Here is a 17,856-nt window from a genome sequence, read left to right as displayed (position 1 = left end):
AAGATGAAACCATTTCTGGGTAACAATTAAGTATCTTACTAACCACGTTTCCATCCACAGTTTTTATGCGAGTAAAGCCATGATGTATAACAAAATAACGACAGCTGTGATGGAAACAGGACGTTTCGGGACACTTTTAGAAATACCGACTCTGTAAGAGGCGAAACGGATCAGAGGACCAATGCGCGGCGTGGTAAGTGTCCATGGTTCTCTTTAATACGTTAAGGTACACATGAACCACTGACTACAAAAAAACAATAAATGTGAAAACTCAAAACAGTCCTATCTGGTGCAATCACAGAGACAGAAACAATCACCCACAAACACACAGTGAAACCCAGGCTACCTAAGTATGATTCTCAATCAGAGACAACTAATGACACCTGCCTCTGATTGAGAACCATACTAGGCTGAAACATAGAAATGCCCAAAACATAGAAAAACAAACATAGACTGCCCACCCAACTTACGCCCTGACCATACTAACTAAATACAAAACACAGGAAATAAAGGTCAGAACGTGACAGTACCCCCCCCCAAAGGTGCGGACTCCGGCCGCAAAACCTTGACCTATAGGGGAGGGTCTGGGTGGGCGTCTGTCCGCGGTGGCGGTTCTGGCGCGGGACGCGGACCACACTTCACCATTGTCTTAGTCCGCCTTCTTGTCCGCCTCCGTGGCTTTCTCACCATGGCAACCCCTCTCAATGACCCCACTGGACAGAGGGGCAGCTCGGGACAGAGGGGCAGGGGCTCGGGACAGAGGGGCAGGGGCTCTGGCGCCTCTGGGCTGAGGGGCTCTGGCGCCTCTGGGCTGAGGGGCTCTGGCGCCTCTGGGCTGAGGGGCTCTGGCGCCTCTGGGCTGAGGGGCTCTGGCAGCGGTGCCGGACAGGCGGGAGGCTCCGGCAGCGGCGCCGGACAGGCGACGGGCTCCGGCAGCGGCGCCGGACAGGCGGGAGCACCTGCAGGGAGGAGACAGAGAGACAGCCTGGTGCATGGGGCTGCCACAGGAACCACCAGGCTGGGGAGACCTTCAAGAGGCTTGGTGTTAGGAGGAGCCTGAAAGACCGGGCTGTGGGGGAGCACTGGAGCTCTGGTGCGCAACCTTGGCACCACTTCCCCAGGCTGGACAACTACTCTAGCCCGGACCCTCCAGGGTGCAGGCACAGGTTGAACCGGGCTGTGGGTAAGCACGGGAGATCTAGTGCTTACTACACGCACCTCTCCCTTAAGCTCCACTCCCACAGTTGCCCGGCACGAGCGGAGCGCAGGCAGAGGACGCACTGCACCCTCCCAGCGCACCGGAGACCCAGCACGCAGAGCCGGCGCAGGATAACCTGGACCAAAACTGCGTACCGGCGACCAGACCCGCTGAGCAGGCACCATACGCCCTGGCTCAATGCCCACACTCGCATGGCACTTTCGGGGGCTGCCCTATAGCGCACCGGGCTATGGACACGCACTGGCGACACCGTGCGCTTAACCGCATAACACGGTGCCTGACCAGTAATGCGCTGCTTATAATAAGCACGAGGCGTGAGCTCAGGTCTGCTACCTGGCTTAGTACCACACCTCGTGTGCCCCCCCCCAAAAAATGTTTGGGGCTGCCTCTCGTACCTGTCGCACTGCCGTGCTGGCTCCTCAGATTGCCGCCGCTCAGCTCTCGCTGCCTCCAGCTCTGCTTTGGGGCGGCGATTTTCCCCAGCCTGTGCCCAGGGTCCCTCTCCGTCTGCCTCTGCTCTCCTAGCTGCCTCCACCTGTTCCCATGGAAGGCGATCCTTTCCCGCCAGGATCTCCTCCCAGGTGTAGCAACCCTTGCCGTCCAATACATCCTCCCATGTCCATTCCTCCTGTGATGCTGGCCGCTGTTGTTGCTGCTGCTGCTGCTGTCGTCGCTGCTGTTTTTTACCACGCCGCTCGGTCCTTGGTTGGTGGGTGATTCTGTAATGAATTTCCTCCTCTTCTTCCGAAGAGGAGAGGCGAAACGGATCAGAGGACCAATGCGCGGCGTGGTAAGTGTCCATGGTTCTCTTTAATACGTTAAGGTACACATGAACCACTGACTACAAAAAAACAATAAATGTGAAAACTCAAAACAGTCCTATCTGGTGCAATCACAGAGACAGAAACAATCACCCACAAACACACAGTGAAACCCAGGCTACCTAAGTATGATTCTCAATCAGAGACAACTAATGACACCTGCCTCTGATTGAGAACCATACTAGGCTGAAACATAGAAATGCCCAAAACATAGAAAAACAAACATAGACTGCCCACCCAACGTACGCCCTGACCATACTAACTAAATACAAAACACAGGAAATAAAGGTCAGAACGTGACAGACGCATCTTTTGTTCGTTCGACATGGTTGGATCTTTTTGTGTCTGTAAAATTGATTATGAGAGAAATGGTGGTGGAAATGTCATTATCCGCAAATATTGATAGAATAACCATCATATCGAAGTAAACTTGGAGTCACACGATGATATGGTGTGTGGTCCTCCCACTACGACTCGGAAAACATTCAGTTTAGTGGGCTACAGATGAAATAAATTATGATGAACTTCACAGGGTGGTGGAAGTGCACGGTATGAGCTTGATGCTGCTTTCCAATAAATGTTTTTATTCTGGTGACATGATGAGCGTTGCTTGACTGCCGTTTGACCCCCATAAATAATCTCATTCTTATTCATGATAATCTCATCATGTAGAATAACCTACCCACAGAGCCTATCCACACTGTATCTGTGAGATGTTGCATAGAGGACATGTGCCAAGACCAGAGTAGGCACATTTGCTATGTAATGAAAAATAGCACATTTTCTATTTTGTTACAAAACTATCGGTAGAATTGAAAATGCGGTGGAAACACATTGAACATTAGATTTTTTTTTGGTACATGGAAACGTAAGCAAAAAAAGTTGTTTATTTAACCTCTCTGCGATAGGCGGGACGCTTGCGTCCCACTTGGCCAATAGCCAGGGAAAATGCAGAGCGCCAAATTCAAATAAAATACTATAAAAATCAAACATTCATTAAATCACACATGTAAGATACCAAATTAAAGCTACACTCGTTATGTATCCAGCCAACATGTCAGATTTCAAAAAGGCTTTTCGGCGAAAGCATAAGCTGCTATTGTCTGATGATAGCACAACAGTAAACAAAGAGAGAGTAGCATATTTCAATCGTGCAGGCGCGACACAAAACGTAGAAATAAAATATAAATCATGCCTCACCTTTGACGAGCTTCTGTTGTTGACACTCCAATATGTCCCATAAACATCACAAATGGTCCTTTTGTTTGATTAATTCCGTTGATATATATCCAAAATGTCCATTTATTTGGCACGTTTGATCCAGAAAAACACAGCTTCCAACAAAATATCTCAAAAGTTACCTGTAAACTTTGCCAAAACATTTCAAACTACTTTTGTAATACAACTTTAGGTATTTTAAATTGAAGACGGGATGATCTGTGTTCAATTAAGGAAGACAACAAACTGAAGCTACTTTTTGAGTCATGCGCCTCTCTCAAAAAGTCCACTTCAAGTGACACTCATTCAAGATGGCCGTACTTCTTCATTACACAAAGGAATAACCTCAACCAATTTCTAAAGACTGGTGACATCCAGTGGAAGCGGTAGGAACTGCAAACAAGTCCCTTAGAAATCTGGTTTCCCAATGAAAGCCATTGAATAGACAGTGACCTCAAAAAAAATAGCTGAATGGTTTGTCCTCTGGGTTTTGCCTGCTACATAAGTTCTGTTATACTCACAGACATGATTCAAACAGTTTTAGAAACTTCAGTGTTTTCTATCCAAATCTACTAATAATATGCATATCTTATATTCTGGGGATGAGTTGCAGGAAGTTGAATTTGGGCACGCTATTTATCCAAAAGTGAAAATGCTGCCCTCTATCCCGAAGAAGTTTTTAATGTAGTTTCTTAAAGATTTGCATGCAGTGCCGACTCGACCTGAAAAGGAGGCATTTAGAGGTAAAGGGAGAACATTATGGTTGTAGTTTCTGAAGATCATAAGATCATTTTAAATTCTCATTTCAACTCTGCTTTCACAGTCCATTTCATTGAATTGGAATCTAAGCCGTCTCAAATTACATCCTATAGTTTTACATAACAATCATTGCTTATTCTGACTTGATGAAGACACCAGTTAAGAACAAATTCTTACTTACAATGATGGTCTACTGGGGAACAGTGGGTTAACTGCCTTCTTTAGGGATAGGCGTCCCGTCAACGGGACAGTTATAAGTCATGCAGCACATGGTGTCACGATTGCAGATTTTAGACAAACAACAAATGTCGGTACATGTACAGTAAGTGTCTTATATCTACTGAAAGCTAAAAGTCATGTTAATATAACGGCACTGTCCAATTTACAGTAGCTGAAAAATGCCATGCAATTGTTTGAGGAGAGCTCCTAACAACAAAACACTTTTTTCACCGCAATAGGTTTGGTAATTCCCCTCTGAAGGTGAAATGTGTACTTGCTTTGATTTATCATCGAAAGGGTCCCAGAGATAACATGAAGTGTCGTTTTGTTAGATACAATCCTTCTTCATATCCTAAAAAGGTCCATATAGCATGCACGGTCGATTTTGTATTTCCACCGGTTCAATTTGCAAAGAAAGGAATCTGTGAAAATCAAACCCTAAACGTTGTTTCAACCAGTCAAATCACGTTTGTATGTATTCCTCCGAGATCCAAGAAGGTAACAAAACTTCACTATATCATTAGGGGTGTAGTATATCCTATAGGACACCAAATCTGGTCAGAGAGTGACACCTTCATGGCACGCTAATAGCGAGGGTGGTCTTCACTTGATCGACTCTAACTTTGTCAAATAAGCACCAATCGGGTCAAACAAAGCTAGCTAGATAGCCAATGAGCTGGGATTTACGGGAGTATCCGAAAACCCTGTATCTGTCGCAAAATGTAGTTGCCAAACTTGTGCGACAGCATGCCTTTTCCTTTTGAACAAAAATTATAAGAATATGAAAACTGGCTGTTTTGCAAATGTTGAACTTATAATATGGCTACTAATACTGGAAAAGCTAAATCAAAGTCCAAGTATACAGATTTGACGAAATTCTTGCAGAAATATGTAATATGAATGCAAATGTCTCCTTCACGATTTGCCCAAATGTACCTGGGTGACTTCACACTAAATGTCATGTAGTTCGCTCATACTTCAAGTTATCCGTCTGAACATACACTTTGCACATACACTGCTGCCATCTTGTGGACACCACTGTAATTACAACCAGAGTGATGGCTAGAACTGGGACCTTTCTGTTGCATTTCAGAGATGGTGGTAGAAAAAAAGCGGTTGTTTTTTTCTTTGTATTTTCTTCTACCAGAACTAATTGTGTTATATTCTCCTACATTCAATTCACATTTCCACAAACGTCAAATTGTTTCCTTTCAAATGGTACCAAGGATATACATATATCGGGGTGGCAGGGTAGCCTAGTGGTTAGAGTGTTGGACTAGTAACCGGAAGGTTGCAAGTTCAAACCCCCGAGCTGCCCCTGAACAGGCAGTTAACCCACTGTTCCTAGGCCGTCATTGAAAATAAGAATTTGTTCTTAACTTACATGCCTGGTTAAATAAAAAATATCCTTGCTTTAGGGCCTGAGTTACAGGCAGTTAGATTTGGGTATGTCATTTTAGGAGAATATTTTTTTTAAAGGGATGTTATAAGGGATAGAACAACAGATGTTTACTTTGTCAGCTCAGGGATTTGAGCCGCCCCATATAGGTCATAACTGATTACCTCGATGCCATCAACATAATGTATTGATGTTTTTCTGCATTTCAAATGGAACTTGTTTCAGAAAATAAGTTATTGCATAAAGAATATACTCTAATGCTAGACTTGCACTGTTTAGCCAATGATTTGGCTAAACAGTTCAGCAAGTTTAGCTTCTGGCCAAACTTAAGAGCAATAGTTAAAAGTTCACGGCAGGAGGCAATGTTGGAGTTCACACTGTAGCCACATACTCACCAGGGCCCATATGACAGTTCGGATCCCATATCAGACAGACAACAGAAGGACTTGTCAGATAGTGTCTGGTTAGAGCCCTGTGGGCCCCTGAGGGCATCCATATGGGCCTGTGTATCAGCCTCTCATTCAGGGGTCACTGTGGGGCCGTGTCAGAAACTTCCAAAACATGGTTGTCCGAACTGACAATGATTCATGCTACCCGGCTACTGTATGTCTCCTGTCTTGTTGCTCTGAGAGACCCCTGAAAAGGTGCCTCTCCTTTGGAGCCGATTTCAGATGTTGGATATAACTAATTTGTCCAACACTTTGCTCATCCCTGCCTTTGTCCAGAATGATGGGAGAGTCACATGGGTGACATCATTTCTATTCTTCGCTGGTAGTTCCAAGTGAGTAACGTTAGCCTCTTGGCAATATGTGGAGTCACATGAATACTGCATGTCCAGAAAAAGGGACAGAGGCAACGTTTCAAGGGCCTGAGGGAACTCTCATAAGCAGTGTGTGTTTTGACAGTGGCCCTCATCCACCCATTACTGTGTTCTAGTGGCTCTGTAGCACACTTCTGAGTGCCCTTCCACCACTCCTGAGTGCACTTACATGGCCTGACTCTCTCTGTTGGCAAGCTGCCCGGATGGTTCAGATGGCATGCTGTTTTGGTGTCATACTCGCTGCGTGAGTGACAATGACTAAGCATGGGATATCTACGCTCGTCCTATATTGTTTAATTATTTATGAATGTTAAAATATTTGGGTCACAGTTGTTATATTTAGATTATATTGTGTCATTTCTAAAGAGAGGTAAATGGAACTCCTCTTATATCCTCTCATGTGTATCCATTTGCATATATGTGGGGGTATATGTCTTTCTAGCTTCCAGTAATGCTACTGTATTCTCACAATGACATCATCCCAAACTCTACTTTGTTCTACTCTTGTCTTCTGGCTCTTCTGTTCTGACACTATCTAATGTGAAACCCCACTCCTGGCCCCGACAGTACAGTACAGTACATCTCCTCCCTGGCCTTTCTACTGCACTGTGCATCACTGTTGTCCCCTCCCCCTGGCTCTGGTCCCACAGGTCCCACAACAACTCCTCAGGGAGTCTGGAGTCATAGTTTGATGAAGCTGTGCCGAGCGAGATGGCCCAACTCCAAATCCGACCGCCTCTCTATCATCATTCAGGGATATGAAGGATAAGAGAGGGAGGGAGAGCTAGGAAGACAGAGAGGCATCAAATCAATGCCACATTGTCATACAGTGGCAAATACTTTGACTGGACAGAACAGTCTAATCCAGGGGGACCTTGTGTATCAGGTATCAGGTATGACCCAAGTGCAGACTGTGTAGAAGGAACCATTTTTATTGTAACATCAGGGGCAGGCAAATGACAGGTCAAGGCAGGCAGGGGTCGATAATCCAGTGTAGTTGGGCCAAGGTACAGGACGACAGGCAGGCAGGCTAAATGAACAAGACCTGGGGATAAGTGGGGAAGATGGGCGACACCTGGAGGGGGGTGGAGACAAGGACAGGTGAAAAACAGATCAGGGTGAATATCAAAATGGGTTGCAATATAGGTTTTAACCTCAAGGGAGTTAACATTTGATTAAATAGTATATTTATAAAAAAAAGTAAAGGATGTCATAATAAACACACTCATAGGGTGTGGAGTCTGTCTTTTTTGGCTGATAGACTGCATGAGGACAGTGTCATAAAGAATAGGGTTATATCCCAAATTAGCCCAATCATCATCTCCTTTGCAGAGTCAAGATATATACGGCTATAGTTTTGGATGGGGGTGATCTGCCGGATAGTATGTCCGGCGTGTTGTTTTGATGAATCTGCAAATCAGCTTGTATTTTAATGGCAGCAATACAATTATACGATCCATCTATATATGTAAAGCTCCTCTGTCTTCGTCGCTAAAAGATGAAAGGGGAGTGATAGAGGTCATTAAGATCCCTTATATCGTACACAATAGCAAACATGTCTTGCACAAATTACGCACATTTTTTTCTGAAAATACACTAATTAGTCAATAATACCAGGCACTAATAATGTTTTAAAAGAGGAAGCATTTCTCACCTTCTACCCAAGTTTCAGTTGAGAGGTTTTTCAGTCTGCTGCAGATTTGACGGTTCTGTGTTGTTGTGGGATGGGCTAGGATGACAGATTTGTTGTGGGTTTTTAGTTTGGATGACAGAAAAGAAAAAAACACGAGTTTGGATGAGAGAATGGCCTGACAGATTTTCCACCGCCAGATATGGCTCAATCCTCTTCTCAGTCTGTGATGTTGGCCCCCGCCCAGGCCCGATGAGCCAGACGGGGGTCCCCTGGGAGATCTCTGTGTGGTCCAATCACCGAACGGCATGGTCGGTCCAACGAGGCCGTCTGGTGGCCTGGACCTGGTTCAGACTGACAGCGTCTGTCTCTGCCTCTGTGTGTTTGCAATACTGAGCGAGAGTCATGCTCTCATCTCAAATTCCACCTTCTCCAAATCTAGGCTATCCCCTGATCTCTCAAGCCATAATCAAAGTCTTGAGATAGAATTTATTTTCGAGAGAGAGACTAGTTATCCCCCGGCTCTTTCATGTGTAAATCTAATCTCTGTTCTGCCATTAGGGTTCATTTGAACCTCAGTCAGAGCGTGAGCTGGGCTCCTCTACTCACACATTCCAGACATCCCCTAGACATCCAACGGCATTAGATATTACAGACAGAGAGTGCACGTGCACAAAGTGCGAGACGTGTGAAACCTGACTTCAAATCAGTCTTCTGTCAGCGCTAGATCTTCAGCTCTGCATTTAATCTCTGACATGTCTCAATCAGCATGGTTCTCTTGATCCCGAGTACAGTAATGCATCAAAGCCATATAGATCATTATAAACCGGCTAGTTTGGATTCTGGATTGGCTACATTCTACATTCTAGCCGTGTGTATGGGGTATGACACTTGATAAAAAAAATACTTGTTCTTATATTATTGTAGCTATGGGTATGATATTATAATATGGGCCGTTTTGGGTACATTTCAATGTAGTCGATTACACTGAAAAGGTTTTCTGGTACACTGACAACTGTATTCCTCTTCATTCTGAAGTTGCCTTTTCTGACTCCAACCATTCTAACCATTGTGTCTTAAGCAGTGCTCTTCTTAATGCATTCTCTGGCCTTGCTGAACGATTCCCCTCCTCCTCCACTGCTTCTCTGCCTACACCTCTCTTAGCTCGGGTGTCTGCTCACCGCGTCTGCCCCGATGCTCTCCATTTGTCTTCCTGGGGAAGGGAGCCGCTGGGAGCGACCTTGACATATTAGGACATTAAATCTGAATCAGCGCCTAACACCATCCTAAAGTGTTTTCGCTCGCGCTCTGTTTCCTCAAGCGCATCGACAAAAAAACACAATTTCTACCCGGAGTGTCTTGTCTCTGACTCTCTCGCACACATCTCTCTCTCTCTCTCTCTCTCTCTCTCTCTCTCTCTCTCTCTCTCTCTCTCTCTCTCTCTCTCTCTCTCTCTCTCTCTCTCTCTCTCTCTCTCTCTCTCTCTCTCTCTCTCTCTCTCTGAGACACACACACAAGCATGCACCCCCACACACACCTACAATCGTTCTGTATTTTCCCTGTCTCACAATATATTCTGGTTTAAAGTTATATTTTTTTCTTCCTCTGTTTGTATCTCTTCTTTCATTGTTTTCTTTATGACTCTCCGTGCATCATTCTCTGATACAACAAATGACTGTTTGGAATGGAAATGACATTGTACCCTGGGGCATCATCAGTGACTTTCATCAGTTGATGTCAACATGAATATGTCTGTATAAACCTCAGAGCATTTCTCCGCTATCAAAACTCTGTGCAGTGCAGATAGATGTTGAATGGCAGTTAGGCTGCGTTTACACAGGCAACCCAATTCTGATCTTTTTCCATTCATTTGGTCTTTTGACCACAGGAGGTTGGTGGCACCTTAATTGGGGAGAACAGAACCGTGGTAATGACTGGAGCAGGATCAGCCATTCTCAACTCCTCTTGAACACTGAATAGTCCGTTGCAGGTTATGTTGTATTGTATTTCATCTTTTTGTAGTATACCCTTGGACTTCATCCATTCAATATACCCTTGGACTTCATCCATTCAATATGGCCGCAAGGAATAATATGACATAAAATGCTTCAGAGAGAAGCATCACTCACTGTTTCTCCATTTTAGAAAGTGGCTTTGGCAGGAGTGAGAAGAACAATGTATTTTTCGTACCAAAGATGTTCGGTAACACCCCTTTCCGTCTTCCCATTACCCTCTTTCCCTGTTCCCCTTCCTCCTCCTCCATCTCACATTCCCTCTCCCCAGTGCACTGTTTCAAAGTAATTATTTCTCACTCATCTACTATAGCTCATCTCATCCATCCAGTCTATTAATCTGGGTAGCTGAATGGCAAGTACTAAATTAACTCTCCTATTAACTTCACGTCATTACTCTTTTACACGTTAGCCACCCGGACACCGGGCCCCAAACACAATCCCCCAAATTAGCCTTATTAGTCACATAATGTCTCATTGATGACCCTTTGACTTCAATCCCATGGGAGATATAATGAGCATTTTCTTTTGTTGTCTCTCAAGCATTTAAATCCAAATGATAACAAAAGCGTTCTCTCTTACTCGGTGGTAATGAGGCTGTTTATACTGGGTGAGGAATCATTGCTCAATTAGGATTTGTTGTGTTCGTCTCCCGTCCCTCTCCAAGTAGGCCTCAGTAACAGCAGCGAAGTCAGTACACAGCTTCAGAGTTAAGCAGTAAGCTCTGGCTCCGAACACACTCAGCCATCAGCGGGATCTGTCAGTCGTCTCTGAGTTACCCAGGTTAAACGACCCCTCACAGTGCACTGGGGAAGATGAAAACACTACTTGCTGATCGCGGGGACCTGAAGAAATAGCTCAACCCCTACTAGGCCACTCCTTTTTTGTGTAGCTCTGTCAGAGCACTCATCCAGAGCTTTGCCGAATGGGTCAGGGATTGTGACGACTTGGTGTGCGTGTGTGTGGGCGCTCTGTGTGTGTGTGTCTGTGTGTGTGTGTGTGTGTGTGTGTGTGTGTGTGTGTGTGTGTGTGTGTGTGTGTGTGTGTGTGTGTGTGTGTGTGTGTGTGTGTGTGTGTGTGTGTGTGTGTGTGTGTGTGTGTGTGTGTGTGTGTGTGTGTGTGTGTGTGTGTGTGTGTGTGTGTGTGTGTGTGTGTGTGTGTGTGTGTGTGTGTAGATTTCTGTATCTGTCTGCCCGCTGTGTTCTGGTAGGTTGACGTTTATTGTCATAAGTTATTGTCCTGGAGGACAAGAACTGAGCGATTTTCCCCTTAGATAGGACAGATGCAAAATCAAAATTGGCTATAATGTAAAAGTGAATGAAAATCAAAATGTGATTTTTTTTTTTTGGTCTTAGTTTAAGGTTAGAGTTAGCCATTAGGTTTAGCAGTGTGTTTACGTTTAGGGTTAGGGTTAAGTTTAAAATCAGATTCTATGACTTTGTGGCTGTTGCAGACCTACCCCCAGAACAAGAACAAAAAACTCTAACCTGCATGTGCGACTGTATTTCCTCTTCTAATACCCATGTGTCTGTGTGTGTGCCCACCATTGTGGTTGCTGCCCTGCTGAGTGTAAGATGGTAACGCTGTAAAGTAAATCCACTTGTCTGGTTCAGAGTGGAGCCGGATGGACCTGATCTCTGATCACTCCCCTTCATCAAGGCCTCCTCTGCCAGCCCCCTCTCCCATCCCCTCTTTCCTTTCCTTTCCTTTCCTCTCTTCGACACTGAATGGTCTATGCTCTCTCTCAACTCACCTCTCTCATTCAGCACAGCAGCACTTCCATTCCAATCTGGTTCAGGAGGTTGGACTGACTATCTCTTTAGAAAAGCGTACCACTTCAGGGGTATCCTTCGGGGGTATCCTTACTGGCAATAGTGCAATACTGGAATAGAAAATCATGCCAATTGAATATATTTTAATATAAGAGTTCCTCTGTGTCTGCTATACCTGTTGGTTGGCCTGTGTTTACAGTTATATCTGCGTCTCCTTTATACTTTGGTTTGATTCACACCAAACATGTAGAATATGCAGTCTCGCAAAATGAATGCAATTGACTCAGAATAAAATACGCCTGTCAATTTCCCACAGACTGCCATACCTTTTTCACCCTTGGCGAGCAAAAATGTCACAAACAATTACTTTCCCGGCACTAGCGGCGCCATCGCTAGGTGTTTGATTTGGCTAGGCTGGAAAAATATCCTCAAGGAGCTGACCATCAATCTCAGAATCTCAGGGTCCTTGCTCCATAGCTGTCACCAAACCATCACCTGCTCATGAAACTGCCAGATTTGGAGATTTTGGTGATTTGCCAGTGTGTTTCGCCGGTTCGCCCCTAGCCCACGGTTATTCGTCAGTGGAGAATGGTAATAAAAAGAAAATGGCTCAAGAGTGCTGCAGTTTACAAAAATAATTACTGCTTCTTCTGTGTGAGAAAGGGTTAAGATTCTATTTGAACTCCGTTTATGTTGATGCAAAGATTTTGTACAACCTGTAATTCAATCAGACCCACGATGTTGACCTCTCTCTTTCTCTCTCTGTTTCTCCTCAGGTCTAGTGACTATGGCACCACCTACAGCAAGCTAAACCTGATGCCTGGGACAACTATCGTGGTCTCTAACTTCTATATCTGCCCCATCAACAAGAAAAAGGTAGGAAGTCTTCAGCCTGCTTTGTCTATATTCTCCCCGCCACTCACCTGCAATTACATTACAGCTGCAATTAGTTATTGGCAACTTCCTCTTCCTCCACTGACCTTGAAGACAATTATTGTCGAGAGACAACACTCAGCTGCTTTAGGAAAGCTTGGGTGACATGGTTTTCGATGGTTTTAGATAGGGATTTTGTTTATTGGTTTTTCCGTTAAAAATATACGAAAATTGTACACAATTCCTTGTGAATTCCTTGTGAATTCCTCGACTCCTTGTACGTCGACTCCAGGGATTCCCATTTCTGAATGTCAAGAATCGATTCCCCTAGGAATTGACTCCTAAGATTCAGTGTTTTTGGAACGGAGGAGACTGATTAGTTTCCTTACTTCCGTGAACACAAGCACTTGCATCTTTCATAGCGAGCCAGCGAGGACAGGAGAGAGAGGGGAGGGGCACCGTATAGGCAGGGCTGCCACCAGGCAGACAGAGTCAGAACTGTGCACTAGCCCTATCTATCGGCAATCGAAAGGTGTATTTCACAATGGAATGCTGAAACAAGCCATTTCTCAGCTTGCAATGTCTCTCGAAACTTCAGTAAAGCTGGGCCTATGGTCAAAGAATAGGCTAGGACATTCGACACGCAGCAGACTGAAGACAGACTGAAGACTGAACACACGCATCATTAGCAAAGAGTAAGAGCAGGCAAGCCAGTGTGAGGAAGAAGGTAGAGGGGGCAGGCACAAAGAATGTCTTGGTAATCTGTATCTTGCAATATCTTGTCTTGCATGCCTCACAAGTTCATCAAAGTAGCCTAAAGATTGTCTCTTCCTGTCTGGCTTCATTTCTATTACACAACTTTCCCCAGGCCTTTATAGCCTACCATCTAGTTAGGCTACAACCATATTTTTTTTAACGTTAACAATTGTTCTTAACGTTAACGATCTTAACGTTAACGATCCCAACACAGCTGAGCTGTAGATTTCATGAAACACAAAGTTAAGGAGAAAGTGGGTGCACTCACTCTCACAGATGACTTCAGGTTCAGTGATCTGATTGGACCTGCTTCTTATTTTCCCCTTCCGCCTCCCGTGGTAGCTTGTCCTTTCAACTGATGTTATCCCCTGGGCTCAGTGCTCTAATCAATAAGAGATTGAGGAGATTAGACAAAGTAACTCATCCATCCTCTCCATTCCACCAATTCCCAAATTCACCTGGGACTCTCTGACTCACCCTCCAGGGTCACCCACACACACATTTTCGCGATGGTTGGAGACGAGACACTGGTACTGTAGCGATTAATTGCCTGGGAATAGACACCGTTGCCTTAGAGCACACAAAGAGCTACACTTACCTCGGCCTAAACATCAACACCACAGGTATCTTCCACAAGGCTGTGAATGATCTAAGAGACAAGGCAAGAAGGGCCTTCTACGCCATTAAAAGGAACATAGAACTCGACATCATTCCAATTAGGATACGGTTAAAAATACTTCAATCAGTTATAGAATCCATTTCCCTCTAAGGTTGTGGGGTTTGGAGTCCATTCACCAACCAATAATTCACAAAATGTGACAAACACCCAATTGAGACTCTGCATTCAGAATTCTGTAAAAACTACACTTTGTGTGCAACACAAAACCCCAAACGTTGCATGCAGAGCAGAATTATGACTAAGCCCGCTAGTTATCAACATCCTAAAAATGCTTTTAAATTGTACATCCACATAAAAGGAAGCAATGCCCACACATTCCACCACAAAGCCCCTCACCAACAGGGAGGGAGGGAGAGAGAATCTAAGTGAGAGACTGACGGTGAGTGAAAGAGGGAGAGAGAATCTAAGAGAGAGACTGACAGCGAAGGAAAGAGGGCGAGAGACTGAAAGAATCTGAAAGAGAATCTAAGAGAGAGTGAGTCGACAGGGGGGATGGTGTCTCGGGGGTCCCGACTGTGAACTGTGAGTGTCTGCGTTCTGACAGTCGGAAGTCTGGTAATAGGAACTGTGGATCAGTTTGGTATTTAAACACACCCCAGGGCTAGCAGGAGGGAATTCCTATCAGTGGGAGCCCAACCACTGCTCTCTCTCTCTGTGTGTGTGTGTGTGTGTGTGTGTGTGTGTGTGTGTGTGTGTGTGTGTGTGTGTGTGTGTGTGTGTGTGTGTGTGTGTGTGTGTGTGTGTGTGTGTGTGTGTGTGTGTGTGTGTGTGTGTGTGTGTGTGCAGACAGTGCTGTGTGTGTACATACAGTGCCTTGCAAAAGTATTCAGACCCCTTAGATTTCTTTAACGTTTTCTTGTGTTACAAAGTGGGATACAAATCGATTTAATTGGTGAAGGTGGTACTAAATGTGATCAGATCTTCAACCAAAACTGAATATTACATAAAGGCAACCTGAATGAACAAACATTTCAACATGTTAATCCCAATTGAGATGTTGTGGCAGGACTTGAAATGAGCGGTTCAGGCTTGGAAACCCACAAACGGTGCTGAGTTAAAGCAGTTCTGCATGCAAGAGTGGGTCAAAACTCCTCCACAGCGACATGAGAGACTGATCAACAACTACAGGAAGCATTTGGTTGCAGTCATTGCAGCTAAAGGTGGCACAACCAGTTATTGAGTGTAAGGGGGAAATTACTTTTTCAAACAGGGTAATTGGGTGTTGCATAACTTTTTAAATGAAAGAAGTATCTGTTGTTTTTATTATCCGTAAACTCGGGTTCCCTTTATCTAATATTAGGTTTTGGTTGAAGTTCTGATAACATTCAGTGTCAAAAATATGCAAAAATAGAGAAAATCACTGCACTGTATACTGTATACAGTCCATTCAGTAAGTATTCTGACCTCTTGACTTTTTCCACATTTGGTTACGTTACAGCCTTATTATAAATTGGATGGAATTGTTTTTTCCCTTCATGAATCTACATACAATACCCCATAATGACAAAGCAAATAAAAAATGGAAATATCACATTTACATTTACAAGTATTCAGACCCTTTACTCAGTACTTTGTTGAAGCACCTTTGGCAGGCCCTTCTCCCCCAATTGTTCAGTTTGACCGGGCAGCCAGCTCTACGAAGAGTTTTGGTAGTTCCAAATGTATTCCGTTTAAGAATGATGGAGACCATTGTGTTCTTGGAGACCTTCAATGCTGCAGAATTGTTTTGGTACCCTTCTGGAGTTCTGTCACATTGTGTTCAATCATGTTTTTGACCGGCCAGCTCTAAGAGTTTTGGACAATGATCCTTTGACCTCATGGCTTGTTTTTTGCTCTGACGTGCACTGTCAACTGTGGGACCTTATAAAGACAGGTGTGTGTCTTTCCAAAACATGAACAAAGTAATTTAATATACCACAGGTGGACTCCAATCAAGTTGTAGAAACATCTCAAGGATGATCAATGGAAACAGGATGCACCTGAGCTCAATTTCGAGTCTTCATAGCAAAGGGTTTTAATACTTATGCAAATAAGGCATTTCTGTTTTTTATTCCAAAATCTTGTTTTCGCTTTGTCATGATGAGGTATTGTGTGTAGATTGATGAGGATAGAAATGTATTTATTCCATTTTAGAATATGGCTGTAATATAACAAAATGTGGAAAAAGTCAATTTAACTAGGCAAGTCAGTTAAGAACAAATTATTATTTTCAATGACGGCCTAGGAACAGTGGGTTAACTGCCTGTTTACAGTCTACAGTCTAACCAGACACCTAGGTATTTGTAGTTGTCCACATATTCTAAGTCAGATCCGTCCAGAGTGGTGATGCTAGTTGGGGCGGGAGGGTGAGGGCACCAATCGGTTGAAGAGTATGCACTTAGTTTTACTTGCATTTGAAAGCAGTTGGAGGCCTTGGAAGGAGTGTTGTATGGCATTGAAGGTTGTTTGGAGGTTTGTTAGCACAGTGTCCAAAGAAGGGCCAGATGTATACGGAATGGTGTCGTCTGCATAGAGGTGGATCAGGATGGATATAGGTCTATAACAATTTGGGTCTAGAATGTCTCCCCCTTTGAAGATGGGGATGACCGCGGCAGCTTTCCAATCTTTGGGGATCTCAGACGATACGAAAGAGAGGTTGAATAGGCTAGTAATAGGGGTTGCAACAATTTCGGCAGATCATTTTAGAAAGAGAGGGTCCAGATTGTCTATCCCAGCTGATTTGTACGGATCCATATTTTGCAGCTCTTTCAGCTGTCTGGATTTGGGTGAAGGAGAAGCTGGGGGAGCTTGGGAAAGTTGCTGCAGGGGGTGCTGAGATGTTGGCCGGGGTAGGGGTAGCCAGGTGGAAAGCATGGCCAGCCATAGAAAAATGAAAAATGAATTGAAATGATCGATTATCTTAGATTTATCGGTGGTGACAATGTTTCCGATCCTCAGTGTAGTGGGTAGCTGGGAGGAGGTGCTCTTATTCTCCACAGACTTTACAGTGTCCCAAAACGTTTTGTAATTAGTGCTACAGGATGCAAATTTCTGTTTGAAAAAGCTAGCCTATTGGTTCCTGACTTCCCTCAAAAGTTGAATATCGTGGGGGCTTTTCAATGCTTATGCAGAAAATCACAGGATGTTTTTGTTCTGGTCAAGGGCAGTCAAGTCTGGGGTGAACCAAGGGCTATATCTGTTCTTAGTTCTAAATTTTTTGAATGGGCGTCTTCCGCTAGCCGGGAGACGGGCCTAGCTCAAGGCTAGCTCCAGGCTAACTGGGGCTTGCTTCGGGACAGAGACGTTAGCCAGGAGTAGCCACTCGTATAGCAGCTAGCTAGCTGCAATGATCCGGTGTAAAGGTTCAGAGATTGAGGTAGGAAACCGGAAATGAGGTGGAGAAAAAGCATTCCGTATGCTCTGGGTTGATATTGCGCTGTGCAGACAGGCAGGAATTGACCAGGCTGAGGCTGGCTGATGTCGGAGTTAACGGTGATGACCGCTAGCAGTGGCTAACTGACTACTAGCTAGTAGCTAGTTAGCTGGCTAGCTTCTGATAGCTTCTGAACACATTGGGTGGCAGGAGAGTATGTTCAGTCCGTAGATGGAAATTGATATTAAAAAAAAATATTTAAAATGTATAAGAAATATCTAATAAGAAAAATATATATACTTGGGACGGGGCAAGACAAACAGACGT

At 44.4% G+C, this 17,856-nt stretch overlaps 1 protein-coding gene across 6 annotated transcripts in view; it reads left to right on the top strand.

The window, feature by feature from the left end:
- Positions 1–17,856, top strand: part of LOC124008907 (VPS10 domain-containing receptor SorCS2-like) — a 342,821-nt gene that overhangs the window by 148,651 nt on the left and 176,314 nt on the right. For all 6 annotated transcript variants that reach the window (XM_046320500.1, XM_046320502.1, XM_046320503.1 and 3 more), the window contains exon 3: positions 12,646–12,745. In XM_046320500.1, coding sequence (XP_046176456.1) covers positions 12,646–12,745 — 100 coding nt within the window. The remainder of the gene's footprint in view (positions 1–12,645; positions 12,746–17,856) is intronic.

Source organism: Oncorhynchus gorbuscha, linkage group LG21, assembly GCF_021184085.1.
Source record: "Oncorhynchus gorbuscha isolate QuinsamMale2020 ecotype Even-year linkage group LG21, OgorEven_v1.0, whole genome shotgun sequence".
Taxonomy (NCBI): domain Eukaryota; kingdom Metazoa; phylum Chordata; class Actinopteri; order Salmoniformes; family Salmonidae; genus Oncorhynchus; species Oncorhynchus gorbuscha.
The sequence above is the reverse complement of the archived record's forward strand: the minus strand, read 5'-3'. Positions and strand labels throughout refer to the sequence as shown.